The sequence below is a fragment of the Dermacentor silvarum genome, chromosome 11 (genome assembly GCF_013339745.2).
Source record: "Dermacentor silvarum isolate Dsil-2018 chromosome 11, BIME_Dsil_1.4, whole genome shotgun sequence".
Taxonomy (NCBI): domain Eukaryota; kingdom Metazoa; phylum Arthropoda; class Arachnida; order Ixodida; family Ixodidae; genus Dermacentor; species Dermacentor silvarum.
Window position 1 is genome coordinate 108,442,748 of NC_051164.1, and position 14,941 is coordinate 108,457,688.

General features: G+C 47.8%; 1 protein-coding gene across 2 annotated transcripts in view; it reads left to right on the top strand.

Annotated features, from left to right (window-relative positions):
* The window catches only part of LOC119433463 (F-actin-monooxygenase MICAL3-like), a 417,931-nt gene that overhangs the window by 235,266 nt on the left and 167,724 nt on the right, over nt 1–14,941 (top strand). Inside the window, exon 1 of one of the 2 annotated variants that reach the window (XM_037700684.2) lies at nt 2,476–3,048. The exons of the other annotated variant lie outside the window; for it this stretch is intronic. Coding sequence (XP_037556612.1) covers nt 3,019–3,048 — 30 coding nt within the window. The 5' untranslated portion in view covers nt 2,476–3,018. Of the gene's footprint in view, nt 1–2,475; nt 3,049–14,941 lie in introns of those variants that run through there. 2 annotated transcript variants of the gene reach the window in all.

The following is a 14,941-nucleotide window of genomic DNA, read 5'->3' on the forward strand; positions in this document are numbered from 1 at the left end:
AAAATTCACAACTTCAGTTTATCGTCTAATAATAAGCCTATTACTTTGAAATTTACGAAGATACAGTTTTCAACGAATGGTTTATCAATCTAAACTGAATTAATGTGTAACTTTAGTGTCATTTACGGCTTGCTGATGCTCATTGTTGAAGCATTTATTTTCTTTCTCACTAGAGTTTGATTTCCTATTTTCTATTTGCTTTGTGAATACAATTTGATGCATGTACTTAGGTATTTTAGATTAAACCCCCTACTTGCCTATGGCTATGGTTCTAACCAGTGTTTGCTTATTTTCATGCGTTGTAATAAAAAGAACGCGTAATAAAGAAGAGGCAATAAGAGGCCAGATCGGGCCTCTGTTTATTAGAAAACGAACTCACGTTGCTCTATTCACAAGTTATCGACTCCATTCAGTTCGACGCTTTCGCTTCGTGAACTAATTCACCGAAATTCATTGCCATTGCATTGCTCGCGCAGTCACGGTCCGGCGCCCGCTGCGCGAACCCTGCACTGTCTCTCCCTCAAGTTCAGGGAACGCTGTGAACTCGGGCTACACGAAGGCTGCACCATGGCTGCGCCGAGTCGATTGAATGGCGACGTGGGGACGACGCCCTGTTGCACTGCGGAAACTCATAACGACGCGCAGCAGCTACTGAATAATCGTGCCGCCGGTGGGACGCACGATTCCTGCGCATTAATTCATTTTGGCAGTCTCATTGTTATATATACATACATCGATAAAACTCGTGGCATTTCTCTAGATAACTTTCGTACCGTCGACTACAGTTCACAAACTTCTATAGACAGCTGTATGGTCATTGTTAAGAGACAGGTAATGGTTTATGCCGTTGGGCGAACTTCCGAAAAAGAGAGAGAGAGAGAGCGCGCGGTGTGGATCAGAGAGCAAACGGGAATAGCGGATATTCTAGTTGACATTAAGAGAAAGAGAATGGAGCTGGGCAGGCCATGTAATGTGTAGGGCAGATAACCGGTGGACCATTAGAGTTACAGAATGGATACCAGAAGGGAAGCGCAGTCTAGGACGGCAGAAACTTAGGTGGGGTGATATATTTAGGAAATTTGCAGGCGCAAGTTGGAATCAGCTAGCGCAAGACAGGTGTAATTGGAGATCGCTGGTAGTGGCCGTCGTCCTGCAGTGGACATAGAAATAGGCTGATGATGATATGGGGTTGGTGGCGGTGGTCATATATATGGCCTTATAGTTCTGACTTTTGTCTGTGGGTGATCGGCGGCATTCCCCGAGCCTTTCTTTTCTAAGGTCTGTGGGCCAGTGGCCGACTCGTTATTTTTTTTTTTTCCTAATTTGCTTAGTTTGCTAGATTGGCTAGCAGTTGTTCTAAGACTAACGAACATCGTTACTGAATGGACTATGTGTTTTGAGTCACCCTTTTCGGCGCGTGCATGACAGCTTCGTGGACTGTACTTCATAATTTGTGACTGCGATCTCTGCAGTTTCTGCGATACTGCACGGTATTTGTGGTGCAGAGTCTAGCCACAGCCGTTCTCTCCTCTTTTCCCTATGCACCTTGTCAAGTATCACTCCGGGGAGCTTGTACGTGCGTGCGTGCGTGTGTGCGTGTGTGTGTGTGTGTGTGTGTGTGTGTGTGTGTGTGTGTGTGTGTGTGTGTGTGTGTGTGTGTGTGTGTGTGTGTGTGTGTGTGTGTGTGTGTGTGTGTGTGTGTGTGTGTGTGTGTGTGTGTGTGTGTGTGTGTGTGTGTGTGTGTGTGACAGTGTCAATCCCGGAAGGAATCTACAGCAGACACCTACCCATCCCCGTGAAAGACTGCGCCACGCGTATTGTGCGACGTCTCGCGAGGTGATACCCTTGCGGCCCTCCCTCTTTCCCTGTGCCCCCTCATTTCACTCTCGCTTTCACGTGTCGTCGCCACAGCAGCAGCAGCAGCAGTCCCGGGGTGAATGGTATATTTACACCGCGGAGTCGCGCTCGTCGTCATGCCCTCCTCCTCCTCCGACCAACACCCCGCCCTCTCTCAGCAACCCACCGTCCTCCCCCCACGGTTGAACTGAACCCTCGGTGGCCCTTTCTCTCCCTCCACTACCGCAGCGTTGTATGTTCAGCGGTGGAGCGAAGCCGCAGGCTCGGGGGATGCCCGCTATTTTCGAACCACCTAGCGTCGTTTCCGTCCGTCCGCTGGAACCTCTCCACCACCACCCCCCCTTCCCTGTTCCTCCGCCCAACCAACCCTCCAAGGTCTCCACAGCGCATGCGTTTCGGGCGCACCTACACTTGTTGTTGCTTCTACTGCCGCAACGGGCCACACAGTCCCCGCGACGTATAACCCCCCTGACTCTCTTTTTCTTTCTGTTCGTGTTTTGTTCGACCCCCGGTTTGTTTGGTTGGCGGCCCCGAGCTCGGACTCCCCTCTCGCGGCAGCGAGGGACGCGTGTAGTGTGCAGCGGTCTGCGCCAGGGGACTCTGGGAGACGTGGTGTGTACGTAGTTGCGCGAGCCCCGCTTGGGTTGGTTCGTCGCTCGGTGCGGCTTCGCTGGCAGGCTGGCTGACTGACTGGCGCTGGGAGTTTCCGAAACGCAATTCGTCGCTGGGGCCTTCGCACTGCCAGCAGCTTTTTTGGCTCCGGACACACTGCGCCGCCACAGTCTTGCGTCTTTAGCGTCGTCGTCGTCGTCGACTCGTCGTCCCGCTTTCCCCTCTCGTGCCGCGGACCGACCCGCTGCTCCTGGACACGTGAGCTTCCCCCTGCGCTCCCTTCGCCGTTTTTTCGCGTGGGCATACTTTTTTTTCCGAGCGAGTTCGTCTCTTCTTTCTGTCTATCCCCTTCGCCAGTCCGTAGAGAGTTTGTGCCAAGCGCTTCACAGCGGGGCTTGAGACAGCCATCGTCCCGTCATCCGCCAGTTGCCAGCGGTTGTGCGCGCAGTGCAGTGCGGTTTGTCGACGAATACCTCGGGTGTGGAACCGAACCCTGCGGCGTAGATTTGGAGCCGTTCCTGGTCGACCGGCGCTGATCTGATCGGAGCCATGGTACTCTCAACGCCGCCCTCGAAGAAGGTGAGGCTCGCCCTTGCTACTTGCAAAGCGAAACAGAGATGGCTGAAAAGAACGATGACACCGACTTGTTTGAAATATTGAAAGGGATCAGCGTATATCCTACCAGTATTATCCCACCTGTGTATACAAGCGTATCACATGTGACTGGATGCTCGGAGTAACCCCCCATTTAGTCGTATAGCGGTCCTAAAGGCAAGGATTCTCCCTCTATATAGCTTAGCTATTCCCAGTCACCTTAATAGTGTAGTTGCATTTTGGAAAGTCCTGTTTTCTTGCTCGCTATACTGCGTGTTGGTGTCTTCTCTTCATTGACTGATTGAAAACGACGGCCCATAGTTTCGCTATCCCTTTTCTTTGGCGCGCCGCAGAATAAAACAAAAATTATTACGGGGACTGGATGAATGCGAGATTAATAGGTGAAAGGCTTCAACGAGGCTAAGTATTTCATAGAAGCCTGTGAATATAAGTCCTTCTATCGCCTTCATATCTTCCCTTGGCGACAGGCACGTGGCATAGACAGGCTAACCGGGTCCGCGTGGCCCCATGTACCCAGAACGTCCTCACAAAACCTATTAGAATTTTTTGAGAAAGTCACTGGAAAATTATTATGTAACCTCTACTTTCCTTTTGGTTTTTGCTTAATTTAGCTTTTTGCAAAAGCTGTTTACGGTTTGTACTGCGGAGCTCCTGTGAGCTACTCAATTAGTATGCGAAAGTGCCTGGATTTTTTGCATGTTTGTGCGAGTGGCAGGCTCTGCCCTTTAGATGCATTTGCCTCATCTCTTGTCTTAAGTCCCGGCGGGAACGTCAGTGTTCTTATGACCCATGCAGTAGACGCGTCACGACCTTCCAGTGTTTCTGCTGAAGAAATAAAGCTGATTTGGCTTGTCCTCAAATCACGACGACGACGACGACGATGATGATGATTATGATGATGATGATGATTCGACACCCCTTCTGCTTTTATAGAAATCAAGGGCGCTTTTCCTGCCCAAGAACTAATTGCTTCACGGATCTAACAAGCATGTTTCGGTCAATTTTTGTCATCTATTGGCTGGACTCGCCTTGACATTTCGAACCATTGCTGTACTAAAATGGCGCAGCTGTTGAGCAGAGTGTGTTCATCCACCCATCGCAGCTCCAACGCTTACCAGGGACGAGTCTTTAGAGACTATGACGTTGTAGGCCGAAGAAAACGACAGCCGATGTACACGCGATACCGTTTAGGTTTCAGTGGCTCTCGGCTTCACCTTTTTCTGGTCGTTCAACCTGACCTTTCTATGAATAGTCTATGGCGACGCCTAGCCGCCTCGTCTCAAGTGTTGTTTTCTCGGCTCGAAAAAAAAAAAGGGCACAAAAAAAGAATCAAGAAAGACGAACGGTGTTCTCCCTCGACCGTCACGAGGTGAGAGGAATGCCGACAGAAAGAGAGGAAAGGGACATTTTTAAAGAGAAACAGAGCGGCAAGACGCGGAGTTGCGCACGTTCCTAGAATAAGCCGATGAGTGATGGCGGCTAGGTACTATAGCAACGGTGCTCTCGACTTGGCTCGACTAGCCATGTAGCAAAACGTGCGCAGTATTGCCCCTATATTTGCGTTTTATTTTTGTTTTTTTTTTTTTTCATAGGTGTAAAAGTTTAGGTGAAGGCGGGTCCTGCTACTGACTGTAGCTCATAGCATGGCTGACTCTTTTCTTCGAGGATCGAGTGGCCCAGCTGAGTCTCCATTCACAACGTGAGCCTGTCAGTGGTTGGACATCGTGGAAATTAAAAAAAAAATTGGGACGTTGTGACAATTGAAAAGCTTATCTGCTCTGTGCGAATATTGAAAAGGGAATAACGTACAGGTCTGCAAATGAATATAAAAGTGATGATACAAAAGGAATGCTCGAAGCTGAATAAATCACATAAAGCGTCCTTAATAACGAATTCGGTCTGATGGTCTGACAGATCGTGACATCGCAGGCTGGCTGCCAACATCGGGCCTTGCCTTCTTGATTCTTTTCATCGCATTCTTCTCTTATCCTCAAAAGATGTCGGAAGCTTGCATCTTCAAAAATATTTGGGTAATTTTGAGTTCTGTTCTATATGGTCATTCTTTTTTCTTTTTTTAGACATGATTGACCGCAGTTTCGGTTACGCGTGTTTGCTTGTTATGGTTGAGCGTCCTAGGAACACTGATTGATCTTCAACGACTTCTTATATAAGTGCCAACAGCCCCGCGGGTCCGATTTTTGATTACTCGATGTCAGGTCCAGCTTCTATAACGCCGAACGGTCAAATTTGTATTTCTCGGGAAAAAAAACAAGGCTATTCCTTTTACCTGGAAGGCGTACAGACATTTCTGTACAACTCAATGGGCTGTCTGTCGACCATTTCTATAAGCACTATTAGATAGTAAATTGTTTGTACTCTTCAAGAAGAGCTAATCGTCTGCAAGGCCATAAGTACATGCATAGTGGTGTATTCCGTAGTTTTGTCTCTAAAGTGATAAGTCGATAAAGAATATCTACAGATGTTCCGCGGTCCTACATATACCCATACAATACAGCGAAAAAAATGGATATGGGCAGGAAAAGTATCCTATTACATTACCATGAACTGGTAAGTGTATTGTTATTAAGAATACCTAATGCGGTGCATATAGACTTTCTCCTATCTCCTAGTATTATGTAGTCCATGGATCGTCTAATATAGACCACAAGGCCAAAAGCTGCAGGTCTAAAGCATCATATGAACACATGTTCAAAGCCTATACAAATACGTGAACTAAATTATATATAAGACCGTAAGACTTCGATTGTCTATAGACATTGTCTATAGAGCTGAGGTCTGTAGACTGTATGAGGTATGTATGGTATGGGTCTATATGGGTCTGTAAGGTATGAGGTCTATAGACTATACTAGATATAGACGATTGTGTATAGAACTGAGGTCTTACGCTCATAAAACCATTTATTCTAATATTATCTACAGAATGTCTGTGAATTCTGCCTGCAATAAGAAGAGGCTGTAAGGAGGTGAAGTAGTTCATCAGATGTGTGTAGACTCTCATCATGTGTTCTTGTAAGGGATATTACGGAGTATGGAGCGTCGTTCAACCTCGTTGTACCTTTCTCAGGACATTGCTTCGCTTCTTTCGCGGTTTGAGGCGTGCGGCCTCCACAGGAATACTCCACGAAGGATTCCTGGCGAGCGCAGTCACACACTTGGAGGTCGATGAACCGCCGACACCTCGGTCGTCGCATAAACCACCGATGCCACCGCACAACGCTCCTAAACTGCATCGCCATTCCCTACTAGCTGAGCCTGCGCCAAGACCTTCTATTTAGTGGTGCCGCTGACCCGCGTGAAGGGCCCTTTTTTTTCTCGTTTTCCGTAAAGAGCCGAAGACGACAAAGAAAAAAAAAACAATAATAAAATAGGCAGGGTTTCCTTTGTTTCTCGAACTCGGCGGCAGCGGCTATTTCGGTCCAAAACGATGGCTTCTGCCGCCGGGCGCGTCTGTGAAGATTTTTCAGCCCACCGCGGCGCGGCGCCTTTTTCTGTTGTCTCGCTATAGCCTGCCTCATTATTCGCTCATTTACACGCGTCGTCTGAACCCGCTTGCCGCACCAGACGACAGCTGCCACTGCTTATAGCGCGCTTGTTTTATTGCAATTTGAATACCCAGCTGTCGGTTTAAGCTCCGCTGGTCTCTTTGAAGCCCTTGGGTTCAGGGATAGCAGGGAGAAAGCAAACATGCCCGGACCAACTAGCCAGCAAGAATGTCCTGCTAAAATAAAGAATAATAAAAGGCGATTGGAGGTTTGGTGGCAGGAAAGTAGGGAGACCACAAACAACGGAGGCGTAACAAAACCAGTTTCCAATAATGATTTAGAAAGTTTGATGCTGGGAATTCCTTATCTCTTTAAAAATGATAAAAAGACCTTGGTGGCGTAACCCACCGCCCGGTTTCAAAGGGGACGACGCTCATAGCATCCATCCATCCATCCATCCATCCATCCATCCATCCATCCATCCATCCATCCATCCATCCATCCATCCATCCATACTTGGGTATGGGAGGCTGAAGGGCGTCTCCGTATACTAGACGATTCGTCGTTTCTGAGTATTCATGCATGTGTATTTCTTCATTTGATTGTCTTTGTCTTGCATGTACGCTCCGTGGAGGCATTGGAGCAGGAGAACGTTAAGCACAGACCGTAAGCTAGAGTTTTACGGTCCTTACAAAGCTTCGCCTAAATGTGTAAGCGTGTTTTCGTCTTTAGCGTTGACTGCGGCATTTTTCTTAAGTCCTGCTGACTTTCGTGTCGCTTTCTTTCTACAAGCCGCCGCCTGCCGCCGCTTTTTAAACTACGTGCAACCGCTCACGCGCAGTGCCTGCCATTACGCGAGTAGTCTGCTCCTGTCTTTGCGGCGGTAGCTAGTGTAACCAGACAAGCGTGACGGTTAGACGGACTTCTTGAACAAAAAACGGCGTCGCAAGTGCTCCAAAAACAAATGGAACCGCCGGCCGCGTAGGCCTCTGTGGCTCGAAAAACAACGTTCGTCGAACGCGATTGCGTCAGTGAAAGTGTAAAAATGATCTTCATGGGCTCTGCGAAAACCGCCCAAAAGTAGTACAAGTATTTTGCCTGCTTGTACGCGTTGGCGTCAGTATCGTGTATACCTTTCCATGAGAGAAGGAGAAATTCTTTCGCTCTGTAAAGCATATATATATATATATATATATATATATATATATATATATATATATATATATATATAGTGCAACGCACGCGTAATGCGGAGGTTGCGAGTTCGCCTCCCACCAAGCGGTACCTTACATTTTCGTCCGCTTTCATTTCCATTTTCTTTACTATTTTCTAAATTTCAACTTCAACCTCAGTAAATTTCCCCGATGCTTTCCTTGGCTTCATTGTCTCTTGGTATAGATATATGTATATATATATAATTTCATACATTACAAGTCTCAGGCAATCCTGCACATCTCTATACCCCGAATGGTTTGGCTGGCACGCGATGTCCCATGACGACAAGTTAAAAGTTTGAGCTAAAGTGGTGGTTAGCACGGAGTCAGCTTAAGCCGTAGTTAATTTATTCGCGGCAAGCGTATCTGACAGGTCCATATAGCTGAAAAATGTAAATGAGCTTGAGAGTCTTCGACAAGCGAACCTAGCCCTAATGCGCCATGGTTTCTTATCCAAAGAAGCTGCCGTACACACAAACGCGGACGTCTCTCTGAAGCAGGGTTTGGGAACGGGCTAGTTGGTATTCCATTGCAAAGTTGACTTACAGCGCAAACATAAACAAAGGGACAGCGCTTGTCTTTAGTCACTCTTGCTGTCCCTTTGTGTATGTTTGCGCTGCAAGTCATGTTTGCAACGTCTTTCTGAAACGTTCGTGTTTGTACTGCCACTTTCTTACTTTACGAAAAGAAGTGGAGTCTAAATTACCCGGTGATTACCAGCTCGTATCCCGATGACTCACCTTTCTGTGACCCGCCACGGTATACACATCCCAGCGGCTATACGATTACTGAGCTTGAGTTTACCGGTTCGATACCGGCCACGGCGGCCGTATTCCTGTGGCGGCTGAATGCAAAAACGCCCGTTATAACTGCACATTGGGGGCTTGTTAACGAACCCCATCTGGTCAAAATTAATCCGGAGCCCCCCCCCCCCCCCCCCATACTACGGGCGTACCTCATACTCACATTGCAGTTTCGGCACGTAAAACCCCGGAATTTAATTAACTCATTTAATTCTTTGGCGACTTCAACTTCCTGTGAGGTCTCGCCAAGCGGACTATAGGACCCCCTCGTAACCCGACCTCACCAGCCAGCTTGCACGTCTTTGCTCGTGTCGCTGCGCATAGTCTCGCGAGAAGACGTGCAGCGCTCGCGCCCTCGTTGCGAGACGTTGCAGCGACAGCGGCCGCGCGACCACTTCAAAGGCGGGGCGGAGCCGCCGGCTATTACGAGCGACAGTGTTCGTCAGGCGGGCCACTCGCACGAAGACGCATCCTTGATTTGCGCCGTTGGCAGGGCGTCGCGCACACCAGAGTGCGGGGCTGTGACCCATTGGGACGGGTGCCAGCGGTTCCTCCGCTGCATGTCCTGCTCTGATGCACCTGGCGTCGTCTTCTTCTGAGGTACTGCTGTGTACTTCTCCTCGCACTACTTTGCCGCTCTATACCTCTTCTTGTGCTTTCTCTACGTCGGTTTCTGCCTCTATATTACTTTGTCCTCACCGCAGCGGCTCTGTGTAGCGTTTTACGGGACTTTCACGATAGACTTTAAGAACGCCGCCCCCTACCGCTCTATAGCGTACGCGGTTTGTTTGTGCGCGTATCTCTTTCTCTCTCTCTTCCCCGTCCGCTCTCTTTCTCTTTTTATCCCCTTGCTCCTTCCCCCCGTGATGGGTAGCCAACCGGAACTGCCTCTGGTTAACCTCCCTGCCTTTCTATGCATCCTTTATCTCTCTTTTGTTACCACGTCGGCGATATCCACAGTGGACTTTCACTTCTAATCCTCCCCTACCGTTTTCCCTTCCCCCAGTGTAGGGTAGCCAACCGCGCTTAGTCCTGGTTAACCTCCCTACCTTTCATTTATAATTTTCTCTCTCTCTATCTTTCTCTCCCTTGCTTTTCGGCACGAAGTTGCTGGTTCAATTCGTGACTACGGTAGCCGTGTTCCAGTAGTACGTACCTAAATGTGTCCCGTCTCATTGCGGCTTTATTGGATTCGCAGTTTGAGGCAAAAAGCAGCGGAGTCGTATTATCTAGCTCCAGTAAAGTTAAGCCAAAAGCGATGGTGCTTTAGCCGCGACAGATGGTATTGCGCCACAAAGCAGCGAACCCAATCCGGCAACTCCTTTCGTAATTTTTCGTGGGGGCACATCAGGAAACATTGGTCTTAAAGTGTTCTGATGTGTGGAGGACGTCAAATTAAGAACGAATTGCGTGAAACAGGACACAATACGCTCTTAGCTATCTTTCAATGTACCATAGTTGCACGAAGCCATCAAGTCCGAAGCATTTACTTTCGAGCGGGAATAAACAAAGCCCGCATACAAACCGGGTGTTTCTCGGTGTTTATGAGCGCATCATTCGCAGAATCGGTTTCAGTCTTCTTTGCTAAAATATTTTGTTTCCTTTCTGCGTTTCGCTTTCTCTCGCTTACGAAACCCCTGGCGACGTGACGTCCCGCGCTACGTCAGCGGCTCGAATGACGTCATCCCCGGCTCGCAGGTGGAGAGGCGAGGGGACGACGTCTCGAGTCGGAGCTTTATTTTTACGACCCGAGGTCCGCGTTTTTGCGCATGCCCTCTCAAAAGCCGCGGCGTGATGTGAAGCGAATTTCGCCAACTAACGTCAGCGTCGTTTATACCCCGGCGCGGTCAGCTAAATTAAAAACACCCCCGAAGTTTCGAAACCCGCCACTCAGAGCGCCAACCCTGCTGAAAAATACCGCTCGCTAAACATTGGAGGACAGCGAACTTACTTGAATGAGAGGTAAGGAACACGCAACGAGCTATGGAAAGAAACATCAAAGGTGCAACATAAGAAGGTGGGAAACGCAGGTACGCAGGTAGCGCATATCTTACTTGATATTAAGAGAGGGAAGCGGAGAGAGAGAGAAACATTCATTTATTGGGTGCTGGGGAATCGGAGGCGGACGTATGAAGTGGATCTCGCAATTCGTGTAGTGCTCAGAACACGACATAAAATATGGGTGACGCGGGTAGCTGATATTTATTTATTTATTTATTTATTTATTTATTTATTTATTTATTTATTTATTTATTTATTTATTTATTTATTTATTTATTTATTTATTTATTTATTTACAAGGTTTCTGCTAGCCTTAGAATAAGGCCGTAAGCAGGAGTGGGCAGTGAGACAATGTCTCTCTCTCTCTCTGGTTGAACAGAATACAATATAGCACACTGTAATGTTAAACAAAAGTGTTGAGAAAAAAAAAAGAAAAACACTGAACACACAATTGGGAACATATTTAGAGAAATACAAATAAATTACACAATGCAGAACATATACCGAAATATGTGCCAAAGTCAGAACAGCAAAAGGATTAGAACAGATACGATGATCAAAAAAAAAAAAAAAGACGGTTGTTACAATTGTTTCAGCTGCGCTAAAAAAGAAGGCACTGTTGCTGCATCCACAACATCACTCCGGAGACCATTCCACTTACGTACAGTTCGCGGAAAAAAAGAATGCTTGTAGGTGTTAGTCCTGCAAGAAAATTCGTTTAATTTTTTTGAATGATACGCCCGCGTGGGTCGTCGCGTAACTTTTTCGATGTATGCACTGGAGTCAATGCCAAGCTTATCATGATAGAGCAAGTACAAGTATTTTAATCTTTCGCGATGTCGTCGTAGTTGCAAGGATTCCAACTTCGCTGTTTGAAGAAGAGCACTAACTGAAGTATGGCGACTGTACGAGCGAAAGATAAAACGAGCGGATTTTCTCTGTACGTTCTCAAGTTTATCAATATTTTTCTTAGTGTATGGATCCCAAACCACGGAGGCATATTCCAAAAGTGGAGGGATATAGGTTTTATAAGCCAATAATTTTATTTCTTGAGTCGTCTGGCGTAGAGACCTTCTTAGGTATCCAAGTTATTTCATGGCTTTCTTTTCTATAAAAGTGATGTGGTCATTCCACCGGAGGTCTGAAGTGATTATTACTCCTAGGTATTTATAATAATTTACAGCAGTAAGACAGCGACCGTTAATCGAGTATGTTTAGACTGATATAGTATTGTTTAAAAACCATATTTTCGTTTTTGGCGATGTGAGGTTGATTATTAGAAGATTAATGGAAAGTCAAAGTTCCACTTTTCGAACTTCGCGCTGAAGCCTCAGCGCCGCTACGTCAGTAGGAGGTCACGGATTTCAAAGTTTTTGCATTTGGGCTGCGTTGACTCGGAGAATGTTTCCGAAACTTCCAATGTCCATTATTTGGCTCCTGTAGTCGATTTTTACCGATAAACAGTTTACGAGGCCTTAGGAGACCACGTAGTATCCATGAGGTCACGGGGAGCTAGTGCGGGAACTTCAAGGTGGCGTCGCCACCCGTCATAGCTTATTGAGTCTTTTCTGGCTTACTAAGCATGGCCTTCGAGATTTGTGCATGACCGCAAGTAACACCAGCCGCTGCGCGAAAGTCTTGGATGCCCTGTATCAAGTATCTTCTCCCGGGGAGAGTGGCGCTTTTAGTATTGCAGATGGCTACGTTACTCTTACAGGTGAAATCGTCTTTTCCTTTAGTGTCCCCCTTTAAGAGAGGGAACTCGAAAGAGAGAGAGGTTCCTTAATGGACGCTGGAGATGCGGAGGGGGAAGTGGATTTCGCAATTCGCATGATGCGTGGAACATGACCGATAAGGAATTTAACAGCCCAAAGCAACGCTAGGCGTATGAGAGACTAGGAAGCTGAGGGCTTCGGGTAAATTTGGACCACCCGGGTATTTTAACTTGCACGCAGCGGCACGGTACGCGAGCCTTTTGGCAGACACAGTATACGGCGCTTGGGCCTGACACGCGTTACCTGTGCGTATTTATTTGTTTGCTCCTGCCTGAGCTCCTGAAAGACGCTTTGGTGCGGCTTCAGGGGAAAAAAAGAGAAAAATCAGCGAATAAATAAAAGAAAAAAAAAACAAGTCGAAGAGAGAGTCGGTTTCCCTTTCTGTGCTGGAGAAATGGGAGGACACACGTTCGTTGGCGCTTCTGTCAATGAGGTCTTCAGCGCTTTTCTTTTTTTTTTTTCTTTTTTTGTTGCTTGGCTACCTCGGGAATGTTAAGAAAAGATCGAGAAAAGAGAGCGGTTCTTTTTCGTCATGCGGAAGTGCGAAGCTTGGCACGCTCCAGCAGGCATGCGCCTGGGATCGAGGTTTAAATATATATTTGTCTGGCGCATACCTGCCCGACACGTCTGTGCAGTGACTGGGTGTAGTAGTACGTACGCCTACAAAAGAGTACACGTCGGTGAGGCGTTGTCTACCTGCTTGTTTATAGAGGTGTTTTTTTTTCTGTTTGTGAGAGACACAGATGTGTGTGTGTGTGTGTGTGTGTGTGTGTGTGTGTGTGTGTGTGTGTGTGTGTGTGTGTGTGTGTGTGTGTGTGTGTGTGTGTGTGTGTGTGTGTGTGTGTGTGTGTGTGTGTGTGTGTGTGTGTGTGTGTGTGTGTGTGCGGTGGGGGGGAGGGGGGTCTTAAGCTACAGCCTTCCTCGCCACATGCAGCCAGGGCAAACAAGGGTCTGCTCCAAGATGTGTGAGAGACATGCCTTTATTTGGTACTCCCCACGCCTTCTCTGTGTGCGAAAAGTTTGATTGGTTGATTGATTGATTGATGGGTTGATATTGTTTAACGTTCCAAAGCTACAGAGGGCTATGAAGGGTGCCTTAATTAGTGAGGGAGAGTGAATAAATTCTCACCACCTGAGGTTTTTCATCGTGTACTCAAAGCTCGTGCACGAGCATTGTTGCATTCCGCCTCCATCGGAATGTGGTTGCCACGGCCGTGAGTCGAAACGGCGACCTTTTGCTGCTGAAGCAGAACGCTATAGACACTGAGCCACTGCGAGGGGTGACGATTCCTTACAAAGAAGTTGGATGACTGATGACGTTATCGCCCGCATAGCTCCCTCCTAACGCTTCTAATTTGTCTATCCTGCGGGACATATCCTGCCTTCATCATCCACCGTTGAATTAAGGCACTCGAACCTTCGTTCTCGTCCTGTCATATTTGAGGTCTTCGCATCCCCAGCTTCCCGCCTACTCTGTTTTGCTTTGGTTTGTCCTCGAAAGATCTCTTCCCCCGACGGACTTCCACCACTGACTCCTCAAGTTTGCCAAATTTGCTTCGACGCTTTATTTAGACGTGGAACAAAAGGGCAACGCAATCTGCGCAGACGGTGGCGCTGTCTGCTTAGAATGTACCGCCTGAATACTGAAGACCGCGTTGGCAGCTAAGATATACCAGAAATGTCAAGCATGTTAATAATAACGGTTGCAATGATAGCTGACGTAGGTTCTTTTAGCTAATATGGGTCGATCTCTCGCTTGTATAGTCATAGTCAGGCTAGCTACCGCTGGTCGCCCCTCTCCCCCCGGTCCCCCATTCTCTATTCCTTTCTAAGAAACACAGTGTGTACATTGTTTTTCTTGCTCTGTCGAAGATCTCGTGAGCCTCTAAGCCGCAACCAAACGCATTGCACGGGGCTGTTGTTGTTGCCTCAAAGCATGGCTCCTACTCACAAGGGGGATTGGCCACACTGGGTTTACTGAAAGGTGCATCTAACAAAATACCAAAAGCTGGTGATGGCAAGCATTCAAAACGAAGCATTAGGCAACTAAATGCTGACAGGAATTTCTAGAGCATTCACTTCAGCGTTGCTGCAGTATGAAAACGGCGCTTTCAACTTCTTCGCGCATCCTTCGAATGGGGCACGGGTTCCTGCCTGTCGCCTGCCTCAGCGGAGTCGGCAACCGTGCATGGTTGGCGGCTGGAGAAGGGAATCCGGCAGCCCTTTTACGCGGGCCAGGGGAGAAAGGCATTGAACTGCACCGCCGAGGCCCGGTGTCTTTTATCAGCAAAACTGGTCTCGTCGTCGTCGCCACGTGCGCCACGCAACGACGCGAGAGGAGGAGGATGAGGAGGGGGGCATCCTCTATTTTCAACTTCGCCGACTAGGCCCCGCTCGGGGTCGCGTTTTTTCGGAGCGACAGGACCCTGCACCGAGTAGCCAGCATCACTCACCCGTTCGCTTTCCATGTATGTACGGCTATATCACACGAGATCCGAACTTTCCAATCATCTTTCTTGCAGCGCCGAACAGACCTGACTACCATCTGTGGATCGATGGTC